Genomic DNA, 25,474 nt, shown 5'->3' with positions numbered 1-25,474 from the left:
CCATAAATATCTGGAAAGAAAGACGAAGCCTGGCAGGGATTCTGAAATGAAGTGTGGTATTTAAGTGTTCAAGGAATAAGAAAAAAACCAAACACAAACAAAACATACAGTTTAGTCAGAGCACGCTAAACCACCTTCCTCTCAGGGGGCAGGAAGATTCAGAAGGGCACTTGGGATAAGCCATATTTTCTATTACTTACCCTCCAAACAACAGACATGCTAGAGATTCTTCCACCAGCTCCATCCTCACGTGGCTGCTGCCTCCTGCTTGCCCTGCTCTTTTCAAACCTTTAACCCTTTATGGCTAAGTCAGTATATCAGTGGAAAAAAAAGTAGCTACTGCAGAAATAGATCCATGGCTAGGCTGGACCTTTTCACACTTCAAAAAGTTATCTGGGTACTTGCTTAAAAGACCAGAACTTCTATAGTTATGTGAAGGACAAGACTGCATACAGTATAGCAGTACCTTAGTGACTGGGAAAACTCCAGTGGAAGACTTCAGTTCATAGTTTCTTCAAGCTGAGCACATTCAATCCACAACTCATGAGGATAAGAGAAAGATCTACCCCATATGTGTCAGCTGACAATGAACATCCAAATATGGAAGAAGTATGAACCAGAACATACAAGCATAAGCACAGTGAACAGAATATTAGGTGTGGAGAGAAATTCCTTGGGATTTGTTTCTTCCTCTGCAGATGTTTGATATAGTGAGTACAAACTAGAATACAGCCAAGTTTTCTAGCACTCCCTTATGCTTGCAGGACAAAATTTTGTTCAGGACAACCAAGCCCTGTCTACACGGACTGGAAATTCAAGGCACCTTTCTTGGCTCCAGATTTCATACTAATAACCAGTGCTTCAGAGTCAGGTGCAGCAACACTGAAGTCCTTTACCAGATCTAGCCCCACTTCTAAAAACTAGTCTTCTCCAAAACGGCAGCATTGACCAATCACCAAAATTCTAGCTCAGATTCACAAGTACCACACTGCCAGTGGAAAGTATGGATCAAACTTTACAAACTATTTTGTTTGTTTTAAAATGCTGTATAATTTTTCAGTAACTCAACTTTTATTTCCAGGAAAAAGTGAACTGCAGCAAGAAAGATATGCCTTACCAGTTCACACATGCAGATACACACATCATAATAAAACAAGACTAGCTTTTGAAAATACTAGGTTTTATTCACACCCCAGTGGTAAACAATAACCTTAATATGATGACTAGGTTTCTTTTGTAGATCACTATGTCACATAAAATACAAAACCCATAGCATAAACAAGCTGACAGTTATGAATGTTTAATGTGGTCTCGTTGGAAATTAAACAAGTTATACTAGTCTTCTCAAGTAGTCAAATTCAAAATGCATCATCATCTCCTAGTTAGTACAAGTCACTGCCATTTCTATAACAAGGTAATGAAGGCACAGCTAGTGCAAGCAGACTTAAACCCGTTCAGACTATTGGGCTGAAAAATACTTTGGTTGGTTCTTCAGGAGAGAGTTTTCTCTAAAGAAATATTGGTCTCAGTTAACAGTTCTGATAATCTTCACAGCTGCAGTCTAATAGCTACGTGACAAAGACTTCACAAGAACCAAAACTATGTAGCAATGAATTAACATTCATGCTTTAGGGGATTTACTGCATTCTACATATTGGCAGAAAATTATACTGTTAAAATGCTAGGTAGATTGAACCTACATTTTAAACTGGTTCTTATGTGTTTGATTTTTTTTTTTTAACAAATTGGTTACTTATTTCTACCAAGATACAAAACATAAGGCTGTAAGTAACTAATAGTTGTGTTTAGGCTATTACAGTGCAGGTAATCCTCAAGGCCACATACACACTGCTTTCACTGCTGCTTGCATTCTGCTGGGTTTTGATCCTTCTGTTGAAAAAAGAGGAAATATCAGTTTAAAGATAGTGTTTTAAAAGAACTATTAATATTGCTAAGCATACTTTCTCAAGTCCCAGTATTCATGTTCTTCCATCATCTTTTCCCTTAAAGTAATTGCTTTGTATTAGTAACACCACTGCCTTTGGATGTGGAAGCATCCACATTGCATTTATTTTGGCTTTGTTAGTGCATGGCTATTATCCAGAACAAAAATCAGTTCAGAACTAAGTGTGGTGGGATAGTCTGAATGACACTAAAACTAGAACAAGGAGAAGTTATATACAGTAACGAAGAACCCAGCTCAGAAGCAGCATCCATGCTTTCTGCAGTTTGAGGCAAAAGAAACTTCTTGTGGTCAGTAACAAGGGCACGGCCTTACTCCAGAAGCCTCTGAGAGCAATGCGATGAAACACCAAATCATGGTACATTCCTAACACTCCGGAAATGTCTTTTGCAATAAAGTCCAGTTGTTAGAAAATTAACATGGCAAATTTCTGCTGTTATACTGAAACAGAAAAACAACAATATCTCACAGTAATAGGCAAATTTAAGGAAAATAATTTGGGGGGGCAAAGTTCAGTTGCAAGTTTTAGTCCACTAGCTTGGTCTGAATAGCTGTTCTCTAGCCCTTTGGCAGTTCTCTCCAAAACTGTCTTGCCCTTTCTCAGTTCTGTTTAGCCTCAAAAAGCAACCTGAAATAGTGGAAATAAGAAGCCCATCTTGGGAATTTTTAATTTTGATTCCAAAACGTTCTTGATAGGAAGCAATTTGAATACACTAGAGCAGAGGAAACCTCACCAACAGGTTGTACATTTTGAAAAATATTTCTGTACCCTACACATCTTTCTAGATACAATGCTAAGATTATGTAATTCTTTCAATAGTACTTTGATTATAGCTCAAACCATTCCTCCTGAAAAATAATACTGCCTCCTCTGAAATTGCAAGAACATTTTGCAGCAGATATTTTTAGTTCACACAGACTTCCTTTTCATGACTGCAACTTTCACCTACCACCATCAGATGCTTTCAGCCAGCCAAACGTGCCTTTCCCTCAGCCAGGAAAAAGCGCTATGAATTGAGTGGCTCGCAATCAATCACTTTTCCTGCAAACTGAACCTGACTAGTCATGTGCCCTTCCAATGCAGTAAGAAAGCTGCCAGTTGTTCTTGGCTGTTCACATTTTAGTACTTGGCTGTAGATGCATTCCTGAACCTTGACTCCTGCTACCTCAAGCAATAAAAGGCTTGCTGTTATCTGCCCTGAAACAGCCTCTGTTTTGTACTGTGCTAGGAAAATATGTGCCAGTCAGCTTGTGACATGTTCCTAAAAACTGAACCTGGATTACTCAGGTCTCTGCATGTCCTTAGAACAACTATAGAACATTTTAATCACTAGCAGTAACTTGCTGCATAACAAGTTTATAGAAAAGCAAGCCTGACTAAATTCAGTACTCAAAGCCAAGTTACTTTCACAAGATGATTCTTGGAGAAGGAATTCAAAAAGTTGCTCTACCAATAAAAGTCTGTCAGAACTGGGACTGAAACAGCCTCAGCCAAAACATACTCATCATATGAACTATTGAGTAAATACTTAAATTAAAAAAAAAAAAAAGATAAATCAGGATTTACATTTTAAGTGTGTATATGCATACACAAACTTCAAATATGCTTTAATTCCTTACTTTTGGGTCATATTCAGGATCATGTTCTTCATCTGCTTCTTCTTCCCCCTCCTGAAAGGAAACATTTGTTCAAATATCTCTAGCTTATCCACATGCAGCTTCCTGAGACATCTTCAAGAAAACTAAGATTATATTATAACCTTTAATACATTAATTACCACTTCAAGTTATGCAAACTGTGTTAGTTTGCCCTCCACAAAGCACATCATCTTTTGACATCAGTTGCAACTTAATTTGTAAATTACCTTAGGGTTGTCTTAATTTGCTTTGCGGTGATTGGTTTGTGTTTTGTGGGTTATTTTGTTTGCCTTTTTGATTTTTTAATATTCACCTTAGATCGACAAAATAATGTGTTGTACCTTACATTCATAAGTAATACTTAAATTTGTGTCCAGAGCATTCAAAAAGTAAAGGAATTCTTACTCTTATTCCACATAAACTACAAAAGAGAAACCATTTAAGTTAAGGCCTTACTTTAACTTACCTCATCATCTGCCTCTTCACCTTCTTCATCATACTAGGAAAGAAAATAAATAGTTTTGATAGTGTCATAAATGCAGTCATTCATGGCTCAAGTACAGCAAGATAAATCAAGTAGATGCCAGAGACTACATTGTATTATACTCTAAGAGAACTTCCTATACCTGACAGATTTAAAAATGCTTTATGCATCAGCATGAACAATATTCAGTCTCTCAGGCTATGCTCTGGTAAACTGCCCACCTTAAGTTCCTTATGTGCAACACTGGAAGAACTTATTAGACTCTGGCAACATTTCTGGGCAGTAGGGTGTCTCAAAGTCTAAGGCAATCTGTACAGTCAGTCACTTCCCTCCTCCTCGAGCCACAGGCTTTGGATTGAGGGCTACCATTTTACATTTTAAAAATTAATTTTAAGACTGGACTTATCTTAGCCAAATCAAACTATCAAACTATCCTTGTTTGTGTGGAGGCAGAGGAGAGAAAATATTTTACCCATATAAAGTTCTGGGGTTTTGTGGTTTGTTTTTTGAGCTTAGCTCCTTCAAAGTGCTTAATTCAAGCTTTTGCAGGGCTTGCCTTGAATATTTTAGCATACTTTGCGCTTAGCTAACATTTTTTAAGATAAGTGCCCTCCTGAAAGGATCAGGCTTGAATCTCAAAGGAACGTGGTAGCCCAATATCACTGTAAGCACACAGAAACTGATTTTTTTTCTCTGGCAGTTTATTATAGTTCTACCAAAGTATTGGATACAGCACCCTAGGAATGCCTTATACACAGAATTCTACTCAGACATCCTCTAAATGTTCAGCTTCTACCACTAATTCTGCCACAAAACTCTGAAGTCACTACTTCAAAGATGAAGTACTTTTGTGCTGCTCTATACTGAACACTCTAGGAAGCTCAGCTGAAACTAATATTGATACATCCCATTCTAAGGATACCAACAATGTAGGTCAGAAATTACCCAAAGTCAAAGCAGTATTATTTCAAAGTTTTTAGTGTTTTGAAAGAACATTATACTTACATCTTCATCATCATCTTCAATAGCTTCTCCTGTGAAGTACAATACTGATCGGGGAACTATACGTTCACGCAAGAAATGGCCTATTTCAAAGTCTGCAGCAAGGATTGCCTCAGCATCATCATCCTGCAATAAAAAAAAAACCCACACACACCACCACACAAAGAAAACCCAACATTATTTCCTAAACCATAAGTTGGTAACTACTTTTGACACAAGTTGCACAGATTTTTATGTGGTCAGATTTTTACAAATCCCATGTGCTGACTTATTTGGTTCAGGACTCAATTTATAGAATTGAAACTGTGAAACCAAGTTGTACACTTTAAACAGCCTACCTGCTCTATGCAGTAGGGAGGCTGCTTCTTCAGTAAGCTTAATTACACAAAATTGTAGCATTTAAGTTTTATTCTTCCCCCACTCCCAACTTGCTTTTGTTCTAAATAGAAAAACTGCTTAATACCTTCCATAAACTTTCAATTCATATGCACAATACCCTTAAGAACTAACTAGTAGTCAGGTGAGCCTACCTAAAGATTTTACAAGCTACTTCTAATTTCTACAGTGCATCTCCTCCATGATTCTCATTAGGCAACCCATTGTGAAGCACCTGAACACCTAAAAATACTCTGATCCAGTCCCAGGTTTTCACTCCTTTTGCTTACACACCAAGTGTTTTGCTGTTCCTCATCTGAGGAGTTATTTTGAATTTAAAAGGTGCTTTTTAAAAATAAAATTATGAGCACACAGCTCTTGGTGTCCCTGCCAACTGGAGTTTTAACAACATGCTTCTGGAGGCTTTAATCCGATTTCTCACTAAAGCTGCATGATAAAGCACTTAAGTGTTTTCAGTAATTTTTCTCCTTGGAAAAACATGGCTTATTGCCACAGTTTTCTACTAGTGAGCACACAAAAGTGGGCTCTTGCAGTTTTCTGTTCTTGTTTTATTACTTTGTCCAAGAGTTAATAATCTTGGGAAATTTTTAACAGCATAAAATACAAACCAGATACATGCAGCCATTAGAGAAGATCATCCAAACGATACCCAAAGGGAGAGACGACACCCATTAGACCAAAGGCTAATAACAAAGATCACTATATTTGTACAACTGTTAACAATTCACAAGGTAGCTTTCAGGAAGGATAAGCTGTTACAGTTTACTAAACTGAACTCTACCATCCAATTCAACAAATACTCCTAATGAAGAAAACTCAAATACCTACTATTCACACAAGTATTCTCAGTTAAATATAGAAACAGTTAAAACTGAAGCCGTTTAAGAAATTGCCAAACAATTTCAACAAACTTTGTTTATAAAAACATGAATTCCTTTACTGGTGTTTCCCCTCCACCCCCTTATTTAAAAAAAAGACAACTTACCAGGTCTCCACTTTCAGGAACTGTAGGAAAAAAATTAAATAAATAAGTGAATGAAGTACATAATATATCTAAAGTTAAGGCAGACAAACTAATATTCAGTTTACCTTCAGGAGGACTAAAGAAGTTGAAGAAAGAATCATTAGAAACAGTTTTTGTCACGGTTCTAACTGTTCCACGACCCTTATGTTTCTGCTTCTTCTTAATGGTTTTCAAAGTAACATTCTTCCCTTTTTTCCAGTCTATTTGGCAACTAGAGAGGAAAGAAAAATAAAAAACCACAACAGCCACTTAATACCATTCAACTTGTTACAGGTACCTACTGAGACTATAACAACTGCAAGGCATACAGTGAATATAAATGTTAAGGTAGTGTTTATACAGTGCTATCTTTTAATGAGTTTATACTTGAGAACAAAAGTAACAGGTTCATTTTTAGGATTGAAGTTTTTTCATCTGAAAGTTTCTCTTTCCCCACTCAATCTCTGAAATACCAATTTTAATCTGCTACCAAGTTCTACTTAGTTTACTATCACAGACTGGTGTCACATAATTTTTCGTGCTACCTATCCATTATAAGGTAATGTCATATTTGGTCATGCTAGGTATGCCAAGGTTTACCACACCTATAATTGTAATCAATAAGCCCTTAAAATAATGCATCAAGGAGGAATGTAATTTTTGGTTGGTTTTTAGCTGTTAGTTTATGGGATTTTTGCCTCTTTATTTTTCACAACTCTATCCTGCTAAATCATGCCCACAGGCTTGTCTGACACGCAGAATTCTGGGGACATGTAAGTGAAGAAGTCACATCAGTAAGACCATTCACATGTGTGGAAGTTTCTGATTAGATGCCTTTAAAGACTCAAAGGAAGGAGATGAATTGTTTGGCGATAAGAAGAGGCTGTCTTAACTAACACACAAAATGAGGACTAGGAATAAATCATGTTCACTGAAGCAAAGAATCATCTTACAGTGATCTCGGCCAGGATTTACGCTTTTCAAAACCAGTCTGAACTGTAGAAGACAAAACAGTTTGATTGAAACTACTCAAGAACTTAAGACTAAATCTTACAGGACATTTGCAGAAATATATTACATTAAGTGACTGGAAAATGAAGTGGTAAATAAAAGCCAGTATCAATAACTGCACGGTAAGGTGTGGGTAAAACCAACCCTGACTACATAATGATAGGCTCTAAATTAGTTATCATCACTCAGATCAGTCAAAACATTAGAGACATTAAGATGAAAATAACTGAACGGGTCACAAAGCACAGAACCCTGATGTACCCATAAGGCTAATTACATACAAGTCTGGTTTCTTTTGTCCTTCTGTCCACAAGAAAAAGAGTATGTACAGAATAAAGAGATTTAGTCTGAGGAATAACAGCTAATTTAGAACAAAAGAGGTCACAGAGAAAGGAATGTGACAGATCTTTAAAATCACGAGGAACCTGGAGTTAATAGGACATGACTGCTCTCCATTTCTCAAACACAGCTGAAAGACACTCAGAGGCACATCCAACAGTTATAAAACAAACTGGACAAGAACAACATAGAAAGTAAAACTGTAACAGACTTCCCAAAATGCTGCATGTCAAAAATACAAAAGGATTAAAATAAGTCATCAAACAAATTTTGGAAAAAGCTGTCAAAGTGTAGAAAAAGATAACACCATCCGTCTTTCAATTCCACTGTAGTGAACGCAGAACAGTATTTCTAGAGAAATACTGATTAGATTTTGTATTTATAAATATATATATATATGCACACACTCTATGTACTTCAGGTATGCTTTCCATACAGCACAAGAGCTCTCGATCACCATGTGTAAGAAATCAGAAAAGGCAAAAAGACTGGTGCTGCTGAGTAAAGACCTGCTGGTCAAACCAAAGCGCAAGAAGGAAATGCAGAGGCAGCAAGCAGAGACAGGTAGCCTGGGAAGTGTACAGGGACATTGCCTGGTTGGGTAGGGATGGGGTCAGAAAAGCCAAGGTGCAGCTGGAGATGGAGATAAACCTAACTCACAAAAACATAAGGAGAAAACCAGAGTTCTCAACAACTTTTTTGCCTCAGTCTTCACTGGCAGTCTCTCTAAACAGGACAGGTATTGATTTGATGGATGGACTATTCGGTGGATAAGGAATTGGCTGGATTGTCGCATCCAGAGACTAGTAGTCAATGGCTCAATGTCTAGATCGAGATCAGTGATGAATGGCGTCCCTCAGGGGTCCGTACTGGGACCAGTACTGTTTAATATCTTCATCAGCGACAGTGGGATCAAGCACACCCTCAGCAAGTCTGCAGACAACACTAGGCTGATTGGAGTGGTTGACATGCCTGAGGGACAGGATGCCACCCACAGGGACTTGTGCAAGCATGGGCTCATGTGAATCTCATTAGGTTCAACAAGGCCAAGTGCAAGGTCCTGCACCTGGGTCAGGGCAAACCCCAGGATCAATACAGGCTGGGGGATGAGAGGATTGAGAGCAGCCCTGCAGAGGAGGACTTGGAGGTACTGGTGGATGAAAAGCTGGACATGAGCCAGCAGTGTGCGCTTGCAGCCCAGAAAGCAAATCATATCTTGGGCTGCATCAAAAGGAGTGTGGTCAACAGATCGAAAGAGGTAATTCTGCCCCTCTGCTCTGGTGAGACTCCACCTGGAGTGCTGCACCTGGCTCTGGAGCCCTCAGCACAGGAAAGACATGGACCTGTTGGAGTCCAGATGAGGCCACCAAGATGATCAGAGGGCTGGAACACCTCTCGTAAGAGGACAGGCTGAGAGAGCTGGGGTTGCTCAGCCTGGAGAAGAGGAGGCTCCAGGGAGACCTTACTGCAGCCTTTCAGTACTTAAAAGGGGCCTGTAAGAAAGATGGGGACAGACTTTTTAGCAGGGACTGTTGTGATAGGACAAGAGGTAATGGTTTTAAACTAAAACAGAGGAAATTCAGGCTAGATACAAGGAATAAACTTTTTATGATAAGAGTGGTGACCAGAGAGGTGGTAGATGCCCCATTCCTGGAAACATTCAAGGTCAGGCTGGACAGGGCCCTAAGCAACCTGATCTAGTTGAAGATGTTCCTACTCATGGCAGGGAGGGTTGGACTAGATGAGCTTTGAAGGTCCCTTCCAGCCCAAACCATTCTATGATAAAATATATAGTTTTATATATTGTACTGAAAAACACTAAAAAATTCAAGTTGATCCCAGTCGTTTACAAGTTATTATGTAGTGATATCTTTTTTAGCACCTTCCCAAGATGCTGAAAGTCTACAGTTGGATAATGCTAAGGAGGAAACTGTTACATGGCCTTAAAGTTACTTATTAGCACTTACCCCGTACAACCCATGATTTCTGGTCCATCAAAGGAGAAGGGATCAGAATCATCTGGCTCTGACCTCATTCTATACGTCTTTGTCAACACTTCATTTGTGAAGTAGTCGTTTGGTTCAAAATGAAATTCTAATGTGAAACTCTTGAAAAGAATTGTAGAGCGATAAATTCAGCCATTTAGTAATATATACATTTAACTTCTAAGTACCTAAAATCCAAAACCAAAAATACACATGCAACAGAACATATCCTTGCCTACCAATACTGAAGCAGCACATATACGTAACTTATTCTGCAATTTGGTGCCCAAGTTGTACAGTAAATATTCAAATGTTTTCATTGAACATGTTGATCTTGTGCTTATTACTTAATATACTGCTTGTAGTAATGACACAAGATCTCCTGGTGAACAGCTTTCCAGGTTCTAAGACAGAGATAGCTTGCTAAGTTTTAATATTTTAAATTGAGAAGTTACCTGCTTTCTGACAAGGAAATTATACCCGATTATAACACTTACACAAAAGGTTCCTGAAGGTATCAAAATGTAAAGGTGAAACTTAGTTACTTGGCCTTAATATCGGATGACTAACTCATCAGAATTTGAAGGTTAAATTAAGTACAAATTCATTCATATGATACTGCAAGACTAGTACTGGTCCTTGTACTGTTCTTCAGAAGACAAGCAGCAGCTGCATATTTTTCACGATCGCCATAAGACAATTGGCTATCACAGACCACACTACTAATATACAAATATAAGTCTTAAGATAACAGTAATAAGTAATCTTGTTTAAGAAGTTCAACTAACCATAGGCTGTCCAACTTCTGAAAATTTCACTTTGATATCTTTTAAGTGTTTCAGGATAGGTTCATCATGTTCCTGTAAAGACGACACAGTTTATTCAATTTTCATAACATTAAATTGTATACAGATTTAAGACCCTGCAGTGATAAAGAGCCATATTTAGATTCAGTCTCACACTGGACAAGAACCTGGTTACAGAACAAACATTTTCATGAATGTGACCAGCAGGTGGTGGTAGGGAAGTAGAGATGGCAACAGTGGCTGTATAGTTTCCACTGCAGTACACAACCTAAATCTGTGGAAACACCCAGTACAGTTTTTACCAATGTTTAACATGCATCTCACACACTCCTATGGGCACAAAAGGTGCATTAGTAAGGTAAAATAAGTTCAACAAATAGCACAGTAAAAAGGTATTTCAGAGTTCTGTGTGCTCTCAGTTGAATAAAGTACGATATGACACCCAAGTTACTTGTTCCATTTTTGCTCTCCAACAGACACACAAAGCAATGTACTGTTTCTACTCCTTTGTTAAAGACACTTGGATTAAGTACTAATGCAACTTTAAACAAGTCTGGAGCACCACGTACCTGAACCATATCACTAAGCAAGTCCACATTCTTGAATACTGTCAGCCAAAACTCAGGAATTCCTTTAGGGTCTTCTTTTTCTTCATCTTTTTTTTCCTCTTCAAGCTTGGCTTTATCTTTCATTTCCTCCTTCATAGAATAAAAATGTTAGTTTTTCTTAATTTTAAAAGAGTGCCCACAAGATTCATTAAGAGTTTTATGTTGATACCAGCACAGATGAAATTTCATATGCATGCTTTAAGCAAATCACCTAATTTTTTTTTAATTTTAGTTACTGTACTGAATCTTGTTTCATGCTAAAGCATGAGATATTGAGAACTGATTAAGATACTCACTGAAATGTCTTCTTCGACATCTGCTTTCCATTCACATTCTTCCTCTGTAGGTTCGTAAATTGCATTGATGATTTCACTTCGCTAGAAGATTAAACCAAGAATATTTTTGTATTTCCTCATCATTCAGATCAGCAATGCTCTAACCAGTAAATTCCTAATCCTAAAGTTACACAATTAGTAATACATTAACTATTTATCAAAACATTTTCTTCTGGCCCTGTAAGATGACTCTGTAGCTATGAGCTTTTCAACACACCAAAATAAGCACTAAAGTTCCAGAGAGGTTACCATACCATCTGACATCTGTTCAATTAAAAAGATGAGGCCTGGTATATTAAAGTGATTTCAGTAACCATGGAACAGACTGAACCTTTCTCCCCCTTCATCTTAGTTGATATTCACATGGACAGTCAAGTGGTGTCAACTGAATTGAATTGGCACATATGAGACCAAAGTAATTCAGAACATGCATAAGCTTTCAGTTTATGTTCCCTTGTGTTTTAACTAAAGCTTTTAGGTATAAATCAGATTAGCATTAAAATACCTTGTCAAACAAAGGTTGATAGAGAGCAGCATACTTTCTTTCCAGCTCATGAACTTCCTCATAGAATTTTGCTTCTATCTGTGCACATTGAACTTGAAGGTTCTTGAGAGCATTCACACGTCTTTTAACAACTTTTGGCAAGCTGAAAAATTCAGCAACAGAACTGTTACTAACACAGCATTCTAAGCACATATTGACCCCTCCTTATCCAGCCCCCTTGCAAGTTAGCTGACTTGCATCAAAACAGATTTTACACTCTATTATAAGTTTTAGAAAGCTGCACAAATCAAAACTATGACCCACTGAACCATGCAGATTGAAACTGTTAGCACAGGCCCTTAAACTAAGGCTTAACCTCAGTTTGAAACAGAGCATTCCAAAGACCTGGGTCAATCATGAGACAAACTTGTGCAATTAAACTTCATACTAAAAACAAGTTTTACATTAGCAATGAGTAGCATAGTAAATTCATATAATTGAGCATAATTAAGAAAGGTCATCATTAATTGGCTTAGTTTTATGAAAGTAAGTTTAGGACAATTGACTTAGTCTTTGCTTAAGGAAGTTAATCTTCAAAATTCACATTTGTTTCACTGAGGAAAGCAGCTGGTACTACTGTCTAACACATCAACTGTCACTCCCAAAGTGAGCCAGAGCTGTTTTGCTAAATGAGCCTCCATATTATACATGTGTAAAAGGAAAGCAATTAATGCTTTAACTTTAGTAAAATGTGCTAACACAGACTTACTGTTAGGACAGAAAGTTACCTACATCAAGGCTACTGATGAGATTCACAGGGTAGATTGCTGACAGCCTCCCTTGCCTGTGAGATGGGCCAAACCCCAGCACATGGCTACGGAGATTACCATGCTAACTTCCCATATTTATTTTATTTAAGCAGTTGTGCCACGTTATTTAGAACACAGTATTAAAGAACTGCTTTTGTTAGGACCAGCTCCAGGCTAGAGGAAGTAACCAAGAATATATTAGCTTAAACATTGTACTACTCGAGCTTTCTTACCTCTCTTAGGTAGGACAAGGATACGTTCCAGCATCCTTGTCCACTTTTAAAATGCAGAAACCTCTTCCCCAACAGCTTTATGCTCAACATGAATATACTATTTGTGGTTACTAAGGTAATGCATATCACCATTACATCCATATTTCCCTTAACCTTCCAATTCAGGCAAAAGTATATCTGCTACACGGACTACCAAAACCATTTAAATTTAGTCATGTATGCTCATAAAGGGTTGATAACATTCTTGTTACTCTGACATTTTTCCAGCAGTTAGTCAAGTTAATCACTTGCTGTAATTTTATCTTCAAGTACAACATCAGAACTAATAGCAGCTTAAGTAGCAAGTTCAGTTAGTTCAAGGAAAAAAAAAAGCGTTAAGGAAGAAAACTAATCTAACCACACAAATAAGTCACGGAACAATTGACCACTTAATGCCACATGCATATATCAAGACTAAGAGTACTGGTCCTGGGAAGTGAATATAAAGCACTATGAAATTTCTTAGAGGTAGCACCATCCGTGTAGCATGTCCAACTCTGGTATGTCAGGCTAGAGATTTTAACCCCTTTATTAGAGAATCTAGTATCTTTTTCATGTGTCAAAGCTGCATTTCATCACGGTCCATGCCAACCAGTTGAAATTTCGCAATTTGTACATCCACTACGTTTATCATCTTTGTCCTTTTCAAAAAGAAGAAAGGTAGTTTCATGAAAGAGACAGCTTTTACAAAGTAAACCCAAAACAGAAAAGCAGACCAAGAAATCCAAACTGAACTGCACAACGGTGGCAAGTAAAACCTGTTGCTCTGAATACAAGCCACTAGCAATTATTATGATCACACAAGAAAACAACCTCCTACGAGAAGCTGAGGGAAATTCTAGTCTATGAGAGCAAGTTTCATTAAAATTATTGTGGCCAGGCACAGGTGAGGAGGTAAGTTATTGGACAGCTACCAAGCAATTAGCAGATTCTAAGCCTGAGCAGACAGATGTTTTCTGAGAACCTGTTTAGTTTCCTACCAGCTTATGCACCTAGTTCCTTAACAGCCCACATAACAGGCTTTTAGAATCCCCCATTCCTGATGACTTCTGTGCCATCTCAATGCCTAGACTGTAGTTAAATAAGATCAAAACAATACTTGCAAAGACACATAAGAGGCACCTGTAAAGCACGGTTAAGTCAGCATGCATATGTTGCGAAAGTGCACACTCGAGTTTACACACATTTTCAAGTTATTTTTGTAATGCAAGTTAGGTAAGCATTTGGTACATGGGCAGAGTTGCAATACTTTTGTGATAATGCACTACTGTACTTGGAATTGATGAAGAAATGGTACAGTATCTTAGAGAGCAGCTGACTAGAAGAACGCCACATAAATCAATGTTACCACTTTTGTTCACTCTTAGATCAAGGACCTGAAAGATTTGTAGAGGTTAATTAACATCTGTTGAAAAACAGAAGAAAAATATTTGGCATAGAAAGCCTGTAGTGTAAAGCATCTAGACAAGAAAGAACCTGGGTACCATTTGACTCCGTGCTCTTTCTTGGACCAGTATTTATTAGTGATGGCTGCTGGTTAAATGGGCTTTTCTTCCATGCTATGGTCTATAACAGGAACGTGGTATGAGTAGGAGTAGCAGCAGCAGAACGCCTGTTACTCAGTAGCTGCCCCAGTTCAAGTCAATAGCAATGTAGGAGCCCATCACAGCAAGACAGTTGTATGTTTTATTATTCCTGTGGATGGTGCGAAGTGTTCATACACCATCAGAAATTACATAAGAGAGCCAGAAAATTCTACCTGCTAACACAGATAAAGAAAATCTTAGCAAGAGATTGTTTCAAGTTTTGCTACATAAGGAGACCACAGGAAGCACAGATATACACCATCTGTAATTTTATTAGCTCCCAGTTACACTCTAACAAAAAAAATGACTATTAGAGACACTAGGTCTCGAAGTATTTGACCATACTTAAGATAACTGGTGTTTCTTGATAAAGACAAAGCTACAAAAGACATTCCAAGTAGCAGGAAAGTATCTTTTATAAGTGTGCTATGTTATCACTGTGGGGGATAAGGTCAGCCACTGTAAATATTTTAAGATTTTTCTTCATAAAAGCCCAAGTAAACACTCTTCAATTCTGATATGCACTACAGGCAGACTATATTAGTTTTCCTGCTATCTGGGCAGCACAGTAGTTTATTACTATTAATGTTACAGACAATAGTACTCATAAAGCAAAAAAAAAAAAAATTATACCGCTCTGCTCATGCTGAACAAGTACTGTACCTTTCTATATATCCTGTAGATGTTCCTACCAGACCATCAAGTCTTTCCTGAAGGGCTGCAAGAATCTGAGGATTTTGCATCATCTGCACAGTCAACTGCCGAGCTGAATTAAAGAAAATTATGTGAGTGCAAAGGGCATCTTTTGGACTAATCTTGAAATAAAAGCTACTCAAATACTACAAAAGAGCAGTAAGTTTACTATATATCCACTTGTAAAAAGAAACATAGGCAAAGTACTTCAAACACCTCTCCATTTTGGAAGCATGGATCAACTCCATCCTATTCTGAAAATGGAAACAGCACCTGAATTAAAATGGCTACTACTCAGCAAGCTGAGCTTTTTTGTTAAAATGGAAGGTTTTATATCATGCCCCTAAAAGCATGTTTTGCCTTGACTGTTTTTATTTTGAATTCATTAAGGAATGGGAAGGTAGAAGAATGTGCTTTTACTTTAAGAAGGGAATAAAAACTGAAATTGAGATTTTCCTTCCATTCCAGGTAAACAGGAAGAAACGAGACAGATTCAGACTTACGTTTAAAATTGCTTTACAAACCTATGTTTACCTAACTTTTCCTGCAAAAGAATTATTCATTAGAATAGTCTGACACATTATTGACTGCAGAGTATCAGTACTAGGGTCCCTGAAGTCTATCATTTACATCACCTTTAGAAAGCACTTTGTCCCAATGGAAAACCTGTTTCAAACTACAAGACAGATTTACTACAAGGTAGAAGTACATTTAAAAACCACGAATTCCTAGCCTAAGTGTTCTCATCATCCAAATTAACATCAACTCTAACTTCTGCTCAAAATCTGTGCCTCAACTCGCAGAAATTAATTTCACTACTTCATATTTTTTAATAAGAATTTACGATCAGTTTTTATCGTGCTGGTTTTGCCTTCTTCCCCCATCCTCAACATCTACAGATAGGCAAACATGTACTTTGCATTCCTTATAAGATATCAGGTTTATATAGCATTCTTCTGACACCTTCAAACTACAGTGAAGCTTCGGAATCCTTTCTGATATACAAAGCTTTTGGAAACAGCATACCATTTTCCTTTTCTACGCCCTTCAGTACGGTAACCATATGTGAATATTCTCTTCCACTTTTGTGTCCTAGCACTGAAATTACATGCTGAAAAGTTATGTTTCAAGCAACATCCAAAATAGTCCTGTTTTTCCATAACAATTGCAATCAGTTTATATTTTTGCAGTACAAGCTGTAATTACTTCTTGAAGGTATTACCTCACATTAGTCAACACTATTCTTCTTGACAATTTATCTAGTTCTCTCTGGTCTTACTATTCATTTTACTTTCCTATACACTTGAAAACCTACCTAACTGTGCCATTTGAGTACGTTGCCAGTTATTCTTTAACACCAAATCAGTATACACATGGTGCGCCAATGCCAACAGCCACATTCCCTGTAACTAAAATCTGACCACATAGTCTGTTTTGCAAATTTGTGGATCCATGAACACTATGTCTTCAGAGAGGTTTTTTCCTAAAAGCCTGACTGCTATACTTATTATCCACAGAAAGACATTTGACATACTTAAAAATGAAACTAATTTCAAAAAATAAATCAGTAAAATACAAGGAAAATTGTGCATAAAAAAAATACTAGAAAACTAGACAAGCAAGAATTATGGATGCAAAAGAACCGCTTAACAGTGTCAGGCTTCCCTACTACTGAAAAAATGTTTCTGATTTATAAAATTCAATTTCCCTCCAAGATTCCTATAGCATAATTTGCCCTTAGATACTTGTCTACAATAGCTGGGATTAATCACTAAAAATACACATTATTCACCCCTGGGTTGCTTTTGGACACCTGAAAACCTACCATTTAATTATTATAAGCTGTTCTTCAGCTGACCAGTGTGCTCCCCACAATTTTGCAGTCCAGTTTTGAAAACACTTTTTTCAATAGATACAGCAAAGCCTCTAACATCATCTTGAGCAAAATTATGCTACTTTAGTGTTATTATTCTGTTCAAGCAGTCACATAATGTGGCACTATCGGTGGTAGAAATAATTTTATTATTTATTTATTATTAGTTATTTCTCTTTTGGCTACTTGCTCTTCAGATTCTAACCATGCCTCCAATGTTTAACTACAAAGTATGAGTAAGACAGTTCAGCACAGACAAAACAAGTATTCTGATACATGTTAAGGTTTTTTTGTTGAGGGGAAAAAAAAAAAAAGGATTTATTCATTTTAAAAGTGGCAACACTAAGCATGATTTTTGTTCTGTTCACAATCTTAACAATTCAGCTGCAAATTACTAAGCAACTGATCAAAAAATAAGAGATGCGCACACACATGTGCACCTGATTTTCTTCTACCCGAAGCTTCACTTTTTAAAACTTTCTAACTGTTGTTAGTTTTGAAAGAATCTAGTCACATACCCACAATAATCCTTTCCAATTATTTATCCTTATAAGTGGCCAGTGCTGCATGAACTGGTACTAACCATGACTAAAATAAAGGACTGCAGACAACTAATAAAAATCACACAACTGGAAAAAAGTCCTTCAGAACTTAAATAGTTATGCATCAGTAGTTATGTTTTACCATTTCATATTGTTTTAAGCAGTAAAAACCTTGTAACATTAATTAGAAAGCATGTATGCAGCTGTTTAGAAACTCTTGTTTTCAACATTACCTTTGTTGTTGGCATCTTCACCAGTTTCATCATCTTCTACTTCTTCAACATCTTCCATATCCTGTTGATCAAGTTCAGACTGTTCTTTGCTATTAGGAATATTCAATAACAGGATCAAGAAGTTAATTTTACAAAATACTATAACGAGCCTAAAGAACTCAAGTTAGAGATCATGTGGGTAGAGGCAAACTGTTGCATTAGTTTTGATCTATGACAAACTAAGAATCTTAATAGCCAAAGTCAAATTTGTCTTCATAGATTCAAGTTTCACATTCGACAATCTCAGAACAGTTTAAAGAGCTAGCAGCTTTGCAGAATTTTGAAGACTTCTTTTTATAAAATAATTCTTTCAGCTCCTGTTGATATCAATTAGTCAAAAGCCTCCTTCTGCTCTACACATTCTCTTTGTTAAGATGCACAGGCCCTGAGTATTGAGGATATGTTCACCTAATCTTTACATAAAAGACCATGCAATATGAGCATTTGAAATATAGAAAAACCTATGCTCAGTGAAACAATAGTAATGGGCAGTACTACTGGTTTCTCCCCTCCAGAATTCTAACCAACATAGTAAGTTCACTGGTGCCTTGTCCCAGTTTTAGATTTACTTACAATTAAGACCCCAAATCCATTTAGCACGAGCAACTCAAGCTTTTCTCCCACATGATGTAAACCTCACATCTTGTCACCATGCCAAGATCACTACCTAGACCACGTCTACTAAGTTTATGGAGATCACAGCCATCTGAAGTACAGTGTATGACACAGTCAGAGCCTCAATAATGTAGATTTTACTTACTTGTCTATGTCTGCCATTCTTCTAGATTTCAAACCCTAGGGAAAAAAACAAAAATCAGCATTTGACTTCACTTAAAAGGTCTACAAGCAAGTGCTATAATGCTAAAAAGGAAAGGAACAACCACCATGTCAGCCCTAATAAACAGGACAAATACTTATTATAGTCTGAACAGTGGCATATATCCCATGCATTTTTTGAGGCCTCACTCTAAAGCATACAGAAATATTTTAAAACTTTGTTTTGGTTTAGAACCCATAGATTTATTCACATAAATTGAAGTACCAGCAAAATGCCATGTTGCATTTTGTACTATAGGACTGTACTAATATCAAAGATCGAAAACTAGTCCTGTCCAAGTATGAAGTTGAAGTATAACTTGAGAAAAACAGAAGCAAAAAAGGTGCTAGAACTCTTTTGGTAACCATTTACTCATTTCCAGCATGTAATTGCAGGTAGAGGATACTTAGAGCTAAATCTTTCTTTTAATACTAAAGACACTTTTTTGTGGATTTAGTTTTAATCTCAACTTTACAAAAATCAATCCAAGTAGTTCCTCAGAATACCCATAGAATTGCAACACGTAAAAAAAAATATTTGATGCCAGGTGCCAAGCTATTTAACACAACTAATTTCCACGTCCTAACTGATCAGAATTTTCTTAATTATCTCAGTATCATCGCAAACACATTCCAGTAACTAGAAATATTTTATGTTGAAACTATTGAAAATCTTCTATACCATGAAACACCTATATTCTCAAACGTACTACAAGATGAATAACATTTTCTACCCGCAAAATGGTACTTAGGAGTCTAGTGTCCAAAAAGATGTCCCCGACTTCAAGCTACCCAAAACAATACTACACAAAAGAAAACACTGTCCCATTACTGCCATCTTAGGTCCAACGGTTCCAGGAGACACGAAGTACCAAGAATCCCCTAGTCCAAGAAGCAGGGAAACCACTGCTTTAGAGTCCCTCTTTTAACTGCTGTCCAGTAAACTAAACAAGCTCAAGTTTCTTTCAGAAAGTTCAACTCCTCATAACGTGTTCCAATGAGAATTTTAGTAAAAGCATTGGCAGCATGTGTTCCAGAAAATATGAAAACTGCACTCATCTATCCAAAGTGTGAAACACAAGAGCACAATCTTAGCAAGATCAGGATGTTAACAGTCAATATGAAGAGACACGTGAGAATCTAAACTTCATAATTTAACACCTACACTCTAGGTAGATATAATAAAAATATATTTTTCCAGTGTCATAACTACTTCCCAACAATTACATGGGAAGGAAGTATCCAATGTGTTAATTTAGGACCACAACTTTACAGTGTCAATGAAGTATTTAGGAGACTACACATAATCAAAAAAAGGTTAAATTCCCTACTATGTAGAAAAACTAAGTAACCAACTACTTGTCAATTTATTTCAGAAAAATAACACAGTATTTGGTATCAAATAGGATGGCAGTGCTGCTACAGATCAGGACAGCTAACAATTCAGTAAGAAATCCAAGAGTTCCAGTAAAACTTGACTCATATTAAGTTTACAAAATTTGGATCACTTCAGGTTTACATATGGATGGCAAGATGTCTATAAAACTATTTCAAAGACTCTACTTTGGATATCATTCTCAAAAGACAGCATGGACTGAAGACCTATAGAAACTGAAAACATACTACAATTACCACTCACATTTAGATCTCTCCTTATTTCTTGAGAAACCTAAAAATTAGCATTATTTCTGATTTGCAAAAGATTTTATCCAAGCAAAACATGCAACTTTTTCCTTACACATTTCCTCTTAACTTTGTGTTCATGCAGGACCTTTTCTAGGAGACTGGTAGTATCACCGTGCAAAAAAATACGGGATGCACAGTACACCTGCCTTGTATGATCATACATTTCTATGCAAATGTGACAATGTTCAAACTGTTATTGCTCCTTGCAGAGATTAACATTTCTCTCTCCATTCTCCTCATCAAATACAGCTTCACTTTCCACAAAACTTGAGGCAGTTCTTTTAAAGGTACAGCCAGTGACAACACAACCCCTGTTGTCTCACCAAGCCAGTGGGCTAGATGAAAGAGCAGCTGAAACAACTTAGATACAGGTTTGCTGAAACAGACCAACATCTACAGTTCATTTAAACACTTTTTTCTAAATGAGGACACAAGACTGGCTATGACCAAGTCATGCCTAAAAACTTTCAGAAGTATCCATCCCATCTCCAACAGCAGCAGATACCTAGGAAAAAAAAAAGTAATGACATGGAAAGAATTCCTCCAGAAATTCTTCTAGCTTTCAATCACATTGAAAACACACCATTAAAACATCATCAAAACAAACCAAACAAACAAACAAACTTTAAAAAAAAAAAAGGAAAAGGAAACCCACACAAACACCACACTGACTCAGGAAGTGCACGTATTTGACAATCTCATAATAAATATTTATTTCATAAACTAGTCCTCATCTTCCCTGAAACTGCAGGTAAACTGATATCGCTCAAGTATCAAAGCACTAAAATTCTGTTTCTGAGTTGCAACATTCAGCTCAGAGATCATAACTAAGTCAAATTTTTCTATGCTGGGCAACACTGTAGCAGAGGAAGTTTTACCAGAAGTCCCCATGTTCTTGAATTCCTAGGCAGGCCCTTGTTTTCACCAGTCTGAACAACTATCTTTCATCAACAACTTTCATCTTTTCACTGTTCACCTCTCTTTTAAGATCACTTTGACAATTCTAAAGGCATTCATCTCATTATAGAACCCTGTGAAGTCCAGCATCTGCCTCCCCTTGTTGCAAGGGGCAGTTACCCTCTGCTTAAACATTCCATGCAATCTATGCCAACAATGTATGTTTTCCGACTATGTCCCAGTTTACTCAAAGACTTTGGATAACATACTTTAAAGACTTTTTGGAAATTAAAACAGACTGTATCGAGCAGCTACCAACTTCAGTGCCTCCCTCCACTGTGTTCCTGTCTGCCTTAACCCATTTTTCCTATTCTTCTTGCATGAGTCTTTTCATGTCTCATCCTTTAATCTTCCCCCCCGCTTTTTACACAACTCAATATCAAAACATTTGCAGTTGGACCAGTTCTTCTGCAAACTGAGGAGATACTACTGTTTGTCATGACTCTGTCATCTGCCAGCTCTGAACAGTTCTTGTGCGAGGAGGCTATGAGGCATAATGCCAAGAGAACTACATTGGCAGACATTTAGACTAATCTGTGCAACCCACTAGCATGGATATATAGTTGCATCATGCTTAGTTTGTTGTCATATACCTAAGCAACCATAAGCTTCTCTGCAAACACATTTCTACTGGTTCAAAAAAAATAAAACAAACCACACACCACCTGTAGAGGCAGAAAAGCACTGAGAAAATGCATTAAGAGCAAACACCTTCCACTGTTACTTCACACCACCTAATACGAGGTCCCAGCCCATTAGCGAGAGCTTCAGATACGATCTATACCACAATTAGCAATACTAAAACACCACTGAAGTACTTATTTTGCAGTATCTCCCCAAAACTAATTATTTTGATGTAGTACTCTATCACTCAGCTTTCCACAAGAAAGACACAGCCATCCTTCCCAGTTTGTTTCATAGGTGCACTTAAGATTGTGAACAGCAGCTGCACCTTGGCATGTGAGCAACAAGAAGCATTCACTGGTGTTTCTCCTTGAAGTAGTCCCTGGGAGATATCAGTTCACCATTACCAGTGCAGGATTATAACAAACCTGGCTACAGCTGGTGTGTTGGTGTTACTTCAAGCCTCGGTGTCTAGGTGGCTGCTTTGGGCTGAGATACTACTTAAAATCTAGGCCCCCTGACCGCAAGAAAAGATTTATGATTACCAATAAAGTGTAGCCTCCTTCCCTGTCCAAAAGCCAGCAGGCAAATAACCTCCTTATTTGTAAGATATTTTGTTTCCCTGTTATTTAACCAGCTACAACCAGTAGCACTGCATTATGGTCAAATATAGAGGCTCGCAGAGGCCTCACAATGTTTTGCTGCTCACTGGAAAAATACACAGAGGAAAAGAAATAGTTATCTTATCTTTGCAGGGCTTTAAAGACAACATATAGGAAGTTTGTGCTACAAAAAGGAAGCAAAAGCACAGAAAAGCAAAGTACAGTGCAAGCTTTCCAAAGGCTAAAGTTGAAAACCTCTTTCATACAGGTAGCTTAAACTTGATCACAAGCCCACCCACCATCACAAGAAACGAGTCCTTTTTCAAAATTGAAAGGTTAGGAGACTGTTAATCCAGTACAAGCTTAGCCACAGTTTTGAGTGCATCCTGCAGAATTACAAAAAATTGGCAGAACCCTTACAAACCTAAATCTTACCAGGCAGTATGAAAATCTGCTAATTTTATGATGTTTAAAGGACGTTACCTCTAATCTGTCATGTTTTGAAGAAGTGTAGTTCGATACATGAAGAAACAATGATATTGCCATGTGTTCATCCTCAAGTTACCCACTAGTAAGCTTTCACAGTTTTTCAGGGGCTATTGTTCCTCCTTTAATTTTGGTCAAGTGAAGATAGAAACACAAACTGTAAATATTCAGCCCTTCCCAATCTGCCTTTATCCATGCAGAAACCGATCTGAATTTGCACAGCAGCACCAGCCACATTACAGCTAGGACACAAACACTCTGGTGAGAAGCTTTTTCTTTTTGAAGGTCAGCTTTAAGTGTCCGAAGTAAGCATGCCAGTATGAGATTACCCTGACATCCGCTCAGCCTTGGGAAGACAGGTCACAGCGAGGTGAATCAGGAGTCAGCTGAGGAGGCAAGACATTCCTAAGACAGTTTCTGCAGCAAAACAACAGCTTTTTTTTTTTTTTTTTGCTTTTTTTTTTCCACAAGCCCTACGGCTGGCAGGCCGCCAACAGATCTCAGCTGTTCAGCATCTCTCTGGATACTATACCACACACAGGACCCATGCCTTCCCTTTCAGGAAACATCATTTAGCCTTCTCTAGAGGAACTGCTCCAACAATTAGCTTGCAATAGCAACTAGAAGAAATTTCTCAAGTAGTTCAAGGGATATAAATGAGGCTTTTTGAGGATATTTGACCTAAGTTACAGACAAGCCTTGTTTACTCACATCTTTAAAAGGAATCTACTCTTTTGCCCAAACTAATTTCCCCAGTAGTCAATAATTCAGAGCAGCGCAAGTCAGTCAGTCTGTCCATAGAATAGCATATCAGCCACTTTCTGTCTCTGGCAAGCCTTGGGCAACTAAAAGCAACACATTAACAGAAAACACCTAAAACAAATGAACCCTATGTGGGATTAAAAATCGGCAACATAAAATAATTAAGTGGACTAAGTCAGAAGTCAGGGAAGAAAAGAGAGGTCCAGCTGGAGGACAACTAGTTGCATATCAGGATTAAGTCTTGCAAACTATTTGCACTGCATGCAGAAACCAAAAGTGCCAGACAAATGACATCATAACAGCCAAGTTCAACTCTTACTACAGACTGGGAAACTCGAGAACAATATATTAACTGAAAGTCAATTCAAGTTGATGTTCTTGCCTAGCATTCCAGGAGGGCAACCTGTAACATTTTGCTTTACATACTCAGCACCAGAAAACAAAAATTAAAGTAGTGTAGAGACCCATCAAAGTCAGCTTCATCAGGTGCCCAACTCAAATGCCTCTATGCAAACGCACATTGCATGGGGAATAAACAAGCGACATGCACACACCTGCAAGACTGATCTTATTGGCATCACAGAGATGTGGTGAGATGGCTCCTAGGACTCGAGTGTTGGAACAGAAGAATACAGGCTCTTTAGGAAGGACAGGCAGGGGAGACAAGTGGCAGCGGGTGTCACCCTCTTTGTCAATGACCAGCTGGAATGCAAGGAACTCCACTTGGGGGTAGATGAGGTGCAGACTGAGAGCTCATGGGTCAGGATCAAAGGGAGAGCAGAGATGGATGACATTATAGTGGGGGTCTGCTACAGGTCACCTGACCAGGAAGACCAAGTGGAAGAGGACCTGTAAGACAGATAGGAGCAGCCTCACATTCACAAGCCCAAGTCCTCATGGGGGACTTCAACCACTCCAATATCTGTTAGACAACACAGCAGGATGCAAGCAATCCAGAAGTTCCTTGGAATGCATTGCTTCCTTCTCCAAGTGTCAGAGGAGCCAACAAGGAGAGGTGCTATGCTGGACCTTGTTCTCACCAACAAGGAGGGGCTGATTTGGAACATGAAGCTCAAGTGCAGCCTTGGCTGCAGTGACCATGAAATTGCAGAGTTCAAGATCCTTAGGCCACACAGCAAGCTCACTACCCTGGACTTCAGGAGAGCAGACTTTGGCCTCTTCAGGGATCTGCTTGGCAGAATATCATGGGACAAAGCCCTGGAGGGAGAGGGGCCCAAGAGAGCTGGTTAATATTCAAGGATCACCTCCTCCAAGCTCAGAAGCAATGTATCCGAACAAAGAGGAAGTCAGGCAAGAATGCCAGGAGGCCTGCATGCATGCACAAGGAGCTCCTGGACAAACTCAAACACAAAAAGGAAGCCTACAGAGGCTGAAAGCAAGGACAGGTAGCCTTGGAGGGATACAGAGAAATTGACCAAG

The 25,474-nt window shown here is 38.0% G+C and overlaps 1 protein-coding gene across 3 annotated transcripts in view; it reads right to left on the bottom strand.

Moving 5' to 3' along the window:
- Positions 1-1,163: 1,163 nt before the first annotated feature.
- NAP1L1 (nucleosome assembly protein 1 like 1) overlaps positions 1,164-25,474 on the bottom strand; it is a 35,944-nt gene continuing 11,633 nt past the window's right edge. For all 3 annotated transcript variants that reach the window (XM_065629990.1, XM_065629981.1, XM_065629973.1), the window contains exons 2-15: positions 18,862-18,896; positions 18,063-18,151; positions 15,385-15,487; positions 12,076-12,217; positions 11,532-11,612; positions 11,197-11,325; positions 10,610-10,681; positions 9,804-9,943; positions 6,573-6,718; positions 6,469-6,488; positions 5,091-5,213; positions 4,068-4,100; positions 3,584-3,634; positions 1,164-1,890 (exon numbers count right to left, since the gene is read on the bottom strand). In XM_065629990.1, the coding sequence (XP_065486062.1) occupies positions 1,855-1,890; positions 3,584-3,634; positions 4,068-4,100; positions 5,091-5,213; positions 6,469-6,488; positions 6,573-6,718; positions 9,804-9,943; positions 10,610-10,681; positions 11,197-11,325; positions 11,532-11,612; positions 12,076-12,217; positions 15,385-15,487; positions 18,063-18,151; positions 18,862-18,878 (1,182 nt within the window). In that variant the 5' untranslated portion in view covers positions 18,879-18,896 and the 3' untranslated portion in view covers positions 1,164-1,854. The remainder of the gene's footprint in view (positions 1,891-3,583; positions 3,635-4,067; positions 4,101-5,090; positions 5,214-6,468; positions 6,489-6,572; positions 6,719-9,803; positions 9,944-10,609; positions 10,682-11,196; positions 11,326-11,531; positions 11,613-12,075; positions 12,218-15,384; positions 15,488-18,062; positions 18,152-18,861; positions 18,897-25,474) is intronic.

Source organism: Caloenas nicobarica, chromosome 1, assembly GCF_036013445.1.
Source record: "Caloenas nicobarica isolate bCalNic1 chromosome 1, bCalNic1.hap1, whole genome shotgun sequence".
Lineage (NCBI taxonomy): Eukaryota > Metazoa > Chordata > Aves > Columbiformes > Columbidae > Caloenas > Caloenas nicobarica.
The sequence above is the reverse complement of the archived record's forward strand: the minus strand, read 5'-3'. Positions and strand labels throughout refer to the sequence as shown.